Source organism: Hippocampus guttulatus, chromosome 14 (genome assembly GCF_054856545.1).
Source record: "Hippocampus guttulatus isolate MCC_2025c chromosome 14, RoL_Hgut_1.0, whole genome shotgun sequence".
NCBI lineage: Eukaryota > Metazoa > Chordata > Actinopteri > Syngnathiformes > Syngnathidae > Hippocampus > Hippocampus guttulatus.
The window spans coordinates 325,263-332,622 of NC_141274.1; the positions used below are offsets into that span (position 1 = coordinate 325,263).

Consider the following 7,360-nt stretch of genomic DNA (forward strand, 5'->3'; position numbering starts at 1 on the left):
CTCAATGACGGTTTGTTATTGTCCTGTGGAATCCTTTTGGACTACTTCTGCAGTGGAGTGAATGAAGCTTTTACCGTGTATGCATTCGCACCGCAGTATCATGATTATGTTCACAATAATTAACCCACAAAAGGTTGAATATATGTCAAATGGATCTCTTCGTTGGTCGGGAGCATTCCAGAACACTACATCTTCTGAAGAATGCTGTTTTCAAGTCATGAGTCTTAAGTTCATGTACCTTCCAGCGAAGTAAAACGTTTTAGGAAAATTTAAGGGTTCATCAAGCTGTGATCAACTGAAATTCCCCCCGAAACCTTGACCAGGATGAGAAAATGGAGGGAAGTCATTTAACAGGAAAACTTGGACCAAATGATTCTTGGTATGCATTATTGCCAGATGTAGCCTCCCCCCTGACGACTTGAGGGTTTAGAGCAGGTCTAGCCAAGTCCGGTCGTCGAAAGCCCTGATCGAGCCTGTTTGTGATGTCTCCCCCTCCAACAGACCTGGTTCAAATGATCGGGCTCGTTATCAGGCTTCTGCAAAGCTTGCTGGTGAGTTGATCCTTTGAAACCATGGGCCTCCACAAACTTTGTTTTGATGTACCTTTTGATAGCATTCATTTTGACATCGCAAAAAGTAGGACGGAAATGATATAAAAGCGACAGGACAGTATCGTTTGTTCTGTTTCCAATTACATTTCATGTTTGTCTCCAAGGACCAGCTCGCTGGCCCATAATGTCAACAATGCCAATGTTAGCAATCTCCTGGCCTTGAGTTGGTCTGAGCAAAACTGTTTGAAGTGAACGACAATAATGAACTACTCACATTAATATACTTGATCAATGAAATGATTGGGATTGTTGTCAGGTTTCTGCAAAGTTTGCTGATAAGCTAATATTTGAATCTGGTGCCTTCGAGGAGGGAAAAATGTAAAATAGGGTGCAGAGGGACTATCGAGGACTGGACTTGGGCATTCCTGGTTTCGAGTACAGTATAATTATTGTAGGTTTGGACTTAGGTTTTATGGTTATGGTTTGTCAGTGACTGGAGTTTATGGTTAGGCTGTCTTAGGTCAGCAGTCCCAAAGCCACGGGCACAGAAAGAATAAATAACTTGCATTACTTCCATTTTATTCATTTCTGAATCAGTTGGATTTTGAAAAATGACCGGATTCTCTGTTACATCCGTCTACATGTTGACACAGGTCAAGGTGCGCTTCTGTGTCACGTGATAGGTTACCGCTAAAATGAAACCTGGGAGCAAGCAAAATGAGTAAGAAAATAAACGTCTTTGAAAAGTTTCTTTGGGATGGGGTAAAGGCCTAGCCAGGAGACAGAAGAGGAGCCTACGACTTTCAAGAAAAAGAAGGCTGCATTTAATGACTGGCGACCAATCATTCCACCCAGCAAACATCACCTGGAATAGATTGCAGTTCTCTTGCAAATCTGAACAGCGTGTGAAAATAGAGGGAAATCAATTACCCTGGCAACCAGTATCTGCACCGACTGGTTCTTCATGCCTCTTTCCTCCAGATACACATTTTCTACGAAGGAGTAAATATATCTTTCCCATCTTCTTCCATACAACTTGGGCAACGTCCAACAGTGGGTAGATGAGGCGGAAGCGTGTGGAGCTCCCAGTCGGCCAGCGGCAGAGGAGAATCCAGATCGAGCCAGCCCAGGGGGAAGCCGTGTTGCGAGCGGTGAGGTCATGCTCCAGACATCTGCGGCGGGTTCTAATTACGCCAGAACAAGTCGACGGCGTCTGACTGCCTTTTGGCGAGGGGATGGGCCAACGCAAGCCATTCTCCGCTCGCCGTCGTCCAGGCCTGGAGAATGCCTTCACGCTGCCCAGACCCCCTCATCAACATTCCCCAACAACAGCTCCATCCTGCATTAAATTCATATGTGCTCTGAGAAGCTGGGGCTCACGATCCATCAGTCAAGTGTGCGTACAGAAAGCTGGCTGGTGCAAAGTAAATGCTCTTGTGTGGGGCTTTTCAACCAGAGGTGAGAAAAGTAGGGGACGTGGGCCACAGATGGCCCCCTGCTTGCCAGCCCAGCCTTCATTTGAATTATTATCCAGTATCAGTTAATGTAGTCTTTTTTTCTCCAAAATGTGTTCATTAAATGTCTGTAAACGTTTTTTTTGTACTTGGAATGTATATATATATATATATATATATATATATATATATATATATCCATCCATCCATTTTCTGATCTGCTTATCCTCACAAGGGGAGCTGGAGCCTATCCCAGCCGTCTACGGGCAGTAGGCGGGGGACACCCTGAACCGGTTGCCAGCCAATCGCAGGGCACACAGAGACGAACAACTATCCACGCTCACACCTAGGGACAATTCAGAGTGTCCAATCAGCCTGCCATGCACGTTTTTGGAATGTGGGAGGAAACCGGAGTAAGCCCACGCAAGCCCGGGGAGAACATGCAAACTCCACACAGGAAGACCGGAGCCGGGATCGAATCCACGACCTCTGCACTGTGAGGTTGACGCGCTAACCACTGGACTGCTGGGCCCGATATACATATATATATATGTATATATATTAGAGCTGTCAGTTTAGCGCTTATTATTGGAATTAATTTTTACGGGAATCAATTTTTTCTCGCGAGATTAATGCGGCACACGTCACAGCAGATGTTACGTTGCTCTATAAATAAACCAGAAACAAAACAACAAGCGCACTGCACAGGTCCACGCACATGTCTGTTTTGCAAGCCACGGCAGCGCGAGACACCGAAAAAAGTTTCCTTTTAAAAAATTGCCAGATAGTTCCACTGACAAGACCAAAGTTACCTGGATGTTTTGCAGTCGTAAACTGAGCTATCATCTATAAAACAAGGATGAGAGAGAATAAAACGAATGACATGCCCGGCCAAACAAGGTCTGTCCCAGGTGCTGGGGAACCAGAGCACCTTGATGAAAAATGAGCGACTGGAACAAAGCGGAGATGGGTGAGATGCGATCACATGTCTCTGTTGGAATGCTACTACTCAAGCAACCCTCATCAGAGGGGTTACATGCAGAGAATGCGGGCTGAATGGTTACTTCGAAACCCACAGTCATGGTTGACCACGAAACAACAAGTAGCTCAGTGTTCCAAAATCCCCAAATGGCAATTGCTATCACAGTTTGAGATTGATGAGGTACAATGCAGATTCTATGGCAAAGGGTCCCAGGCTGCCAGATCAGAGGAGGAGGTTCGACCAGAAATTGGGAGGCAAGCTCCAATGAATGCAGATGATGAGATTGGGAGGCCAGCCCCACTGAATGAAATGCTGAGTGAGGCAGCAACTGACCTGAAAGATAAGCTCATGGCTAGAATGAAGGCTGGGCAACCTAGAAACCGATACAACGGCTATGTGAAGTACCACCTGAAAGTCTCATGGAAACTATGAATGGAGCACTGAGGTCAATCCCGACCGTAACAAACACGGAAACCAATGATCTGATATACGCTTTAGCATCAGTGATCCTAGAGATGCTTGGCTATAAGAGCAACCATCTGAGCCATGAGCTACGTTACCCACCATGGAAAAGATGGTTGGAGGCTAAGATCAAGGCAGCTCGGAAAGATGTGAGTCAATTGACGAAGGCCCAGAGAGGTGTGATGAAAAGGTCGATAACCGAGAGGTACATCCAGATGAACATACCTGAAGCATTCGAAACTCCCAAACAAAGGCTTGTCCAGTCACCTAAAGAGGTACACGAAAGAGAATGAGGCCAGACGAATAAGCAGGCTGTTCGCAACACAACCTGGCAAAGTGTACGCTCAGTGGCAGGGTTTTAACAGCAGAGCAGACCCACCAAGACTGGAAACTGAAAGGTACTGGAAAGGAATATGGGAAAAAGAGGTCGCACATAACAGCAGTGCACAATGGCTGGTGACTCTGAGAGAGGAGCACAGCAACCTCCCTGAACAGAACCCTGTTACCATAACAGAGGTAGACATACAGGAAAGAGTCTCAGATATGAAGAACTGGACAGCACCAGGCCCGGACATGGGCCACACCTACTGGCTAAAGAAACTCACAGCACTCCATGAGCGCCTAGCAGCACAAATGAACCGGTTACTGAGGGATGGGACTCACCCAGGATGGCTAACCGAAGGGCGAATGATCCTGATCATGAAGTATCCCTCAAAGGGTGCAGCCCCATCCAACTATCGGCCAATAACCTGTCTGGCCACAACATGGAAGCTCACGTCAGGCATCATTGTGGCTAAGATAAGTGGACACATGGATCAATACATGAGCGAAGCACAGAAGGGCATTGGTAGAGATACCACAGGAGCCAAACATCAGCGCCTGGTTGACAGAACAGTCGCACAAGACTGCAGGTCCCGACATACCAGCCTGGCACAGCCTGAATTGATTACAAGAAAGCCTATGACTCGATGTCACATCCATGGATCACTGAATGCTTGGAGCTGTATAAGGTGAACAGGACCCTAAGAGCCTTCGTTGCAAACTCGATGAGGATGTGGAAAACCACACTTGAAGCCAATGGCAAGCCACTTCCCCGAGTGTCCGTCAAATGTGGCATATACCAAGGTGATGCATGTCCCCATTGCTGTTCTGCATAGGACTGAACCCCCTAAGCCAAGTAATCGCCAAGACAGGCTATGGATACCGCCTCAAAAATGGAGCTACGATCAGTCACCTCCTCTCCATGGATGACATTAAGCTGTATGCTAAGAGCAAAAGGGCCATAGACTCCCTGATCCACACAACCAGGATCTACAGCAGTGACATTGGGATGTCATTCGGGCTTGAGAAATGTAGATGGATGGTGACTAGGTAGTCATAGAGGCAAGGTAGTCCACACTGAAGGGGTCTCACTCCCTGAAGGAACAATAGCAGACATTGAGGACAGCTACAAGTACCTCGGTATACCACAAGCCAATGGCAACCTCGAACTGGCAACAAGGAAAGCGGCTACGGCCAAATACCTTCAGCGGGTGAGGCAAGTCCTAAGAAGCCAGCTTAATGGCAAGAACAAGACCTGGGCAATAAACAGCTATGCCCTGCCAGTGATCAGATACCCTGCAGGAATAATAAGGTGGCCAAAGGAAGAGATTCAGACCACGGACGTTAAGACCCGAAAGCTCCTAACCATGCATGGAGGGTTCCATCCCAAATCCAGCACCCTGGGACTGTACGCAAGCCGTAAGGAAGGAAGCCGGAGACGAGTGAGTGTGAGAGCCACTGTCCAGGATGAAACATCCAAGCTCCATGAATACATCAAGGAGAAGGCTCCAACGGATGACATACTCAGAGAATGTCTCAGACAATGGGGAACAGAGGGTGAGGCGCTGGAAGAGGGACCATCATGGGAGGACAAGCCCCTCCACGGGATGTACCACCGGACCATAACTGAAGTGGCCGATCTCAAGAAGTCCTATCAGTGGCTAGAGAGGGCTGGCCAGAAGGACAGCACAGAGGCACTCATCCTGGCTGCTCAGGAGCAGGCCCTGAGCACCAGAGCCATTGAGGCCCAGATATACCACACCAGACAAGACCCAAGGTGTAGGTTGTGCAAAGAGGCACCTGAGACGATCCAACACATAACTGCAGGGTGTAAGATGCTGGCAGGGAAAGCCTACATGGAACCCTATAACGAGGTGGCTGGCATCATCTACCGAAACATCTCTGCGGAGTATGGACTGGAAACCCCAAGGTCAAAATGGGAAACACCTCCGAAGGTGGTGGAGAATGACAGAGCGAAGATCCTATGGGACTTCCAGATCCAGACTGACAAGATGGTCATGGCGGACCAACCAGATACCGTGATCATAGATAAAGGGCAGAGGAAAGCCGTTGTAGTGGATGTAGCGGTCCCAAGTGATGGAAACATCAGAAAGAAGGAACACGAGAAACTAGAGAAATGCCAAGGGCTCAGAGAGGAGCTGGAGAGAGCCTGCAAGATAAAGGTGACAGTCGTGCCTGTGGTGGTCAGAGCACTCGGGGCAGTGACCCCCAAACTAGATGAGTGGTTGTAACAGATCCCGGGAAAAACATCGGCCATCTCAGTCCAGAAAAGCGCAGTGCTGGGAACAGCAAGGATACTGTGCAGAACCCTCAAGCTTTCTGGCCTCTGGTAGAGGACCCGAGCTGAATGAGGGACGGACACCACCCAAGGTTGAGACGAGGATAAAACTGTAGTTATTGCTAAAACAGCAACTTAATTGGTAAACGTGGACATTTGCAGAAGACTGTGAATTCAGCAATCTTGTATTTCTGCCATTAAATACATGCTTCATGAAAAATAATGACATTCAATATGATGGTGTTGTTACTGGATCTTCCAGATGTACGCCCAAAAAGGGACAAGAGGAAAAAGGCCAGAGTTGAAGGTTCAGGAATGCTTTATGAGCTCAGTCAGCGTGGCGATTTTCAGTTGGAGGGGAATAATTACAAATCCCATCCTTCACTTTAAACGACTGCCCGAGGAACCGCATATGAGCTATAAAGTTCCAACTCACACTCATCAATCATCTGCATCCGCTTCCCTCGTAAAGACATGGAAAAAGCTTCCTTCTTTTCATAATTAGACTGATATTTCCTCCCCGGTGACAAAATTAAAGGGTCTCGCGATTGAGACAGCAACAGGAGTAAAAATGCTCTCTTGGAGCAGAATCCCTGATTTTTGAGGAAGCCGTAAACCTCAAAGTTGACAGTTGATATGAATACGAAAACACGCGCTGCCGTGGCAACCAATCAGTTCGGCGCCGAAAGTTGCATTTCAGTTTGGGTTGTAATTATGTTAATTGTTTACGTCATGCTCCGTGAATAACTGTAATTCTGTTTTAAACACAGGCTAGAGATGAACAGTCATCATGTGGAACTTTTCAGTAAACTTTTCAGGGAGGCATGGTGAAAAAGTGCAATGAATTTGAATAGAAATACACTACACAAAAAAAACTTTTTTACACAATTGACTTTTGAATTGTTTGTATACAATGAGCAGGGCTTGCCCACGAATCAAATGTTCCGACCACACTGATTTAACTTGCTTGTTCATCACAGGGCAGCCCGGTAGTCCAGTGGTTAGCGCGTCGACCTCACAAATGCAGAGGTAGCGGGTTGAATTCAAGTTCCGGCCTCCCTGTGTGGAGTTTGCATGTTCTCCCCGGGCCTGCGTGGGTTTTCTCTGGGTACTCCGGTTTCCAAAAACATGCAAGGCAGGCTAATGGAACACTCTAAAGTGTCAATAGGTGTGAGTGTGAGCGTGGATGGTTGTTTGTCTCTGTGTGCCGTGCGATTGGCTCGCAATCGGTTCAGGGTGTCCCCCGCCTACTGCCCGAAGACAGCTGGGATCGACTCCAGCACCCCCGCGA

At 47.5% G+C, this 7,360-nt stretch overlaps 1 protein-coding gene and 1 pseudogene across 1 annotated transcript; both read left to right on the forward strand.

The window, feature by feature from the left end:
* Positions 1-3,293: 3,293 nt before the first annotated feature.
* Positions 3,294-4,612, forward strand: LOC147194380 (uncharacterized; annotated as a pseudogene).
* Positions 4,613-5,377: 765 nt separating this feature from the next.
* LOC147194381 (uncharacterized) lies at positions 5,378-6,124 on the forward strand. Its single transcript, XM_086129135.1, has 2 exons — positions 5,378-5,953; positions 6,026-6,124. The coding sequence occupies exons 1-2, from the start codon at positions 5,378-5,380 to the stop codon at positions 6,122-6,124; spliced, it is 675 nt and encodes a 224-aa protein (XP_085985261.1).
* Positions 6,125-7,360: the final 1,236 nt, after the last annotated feature.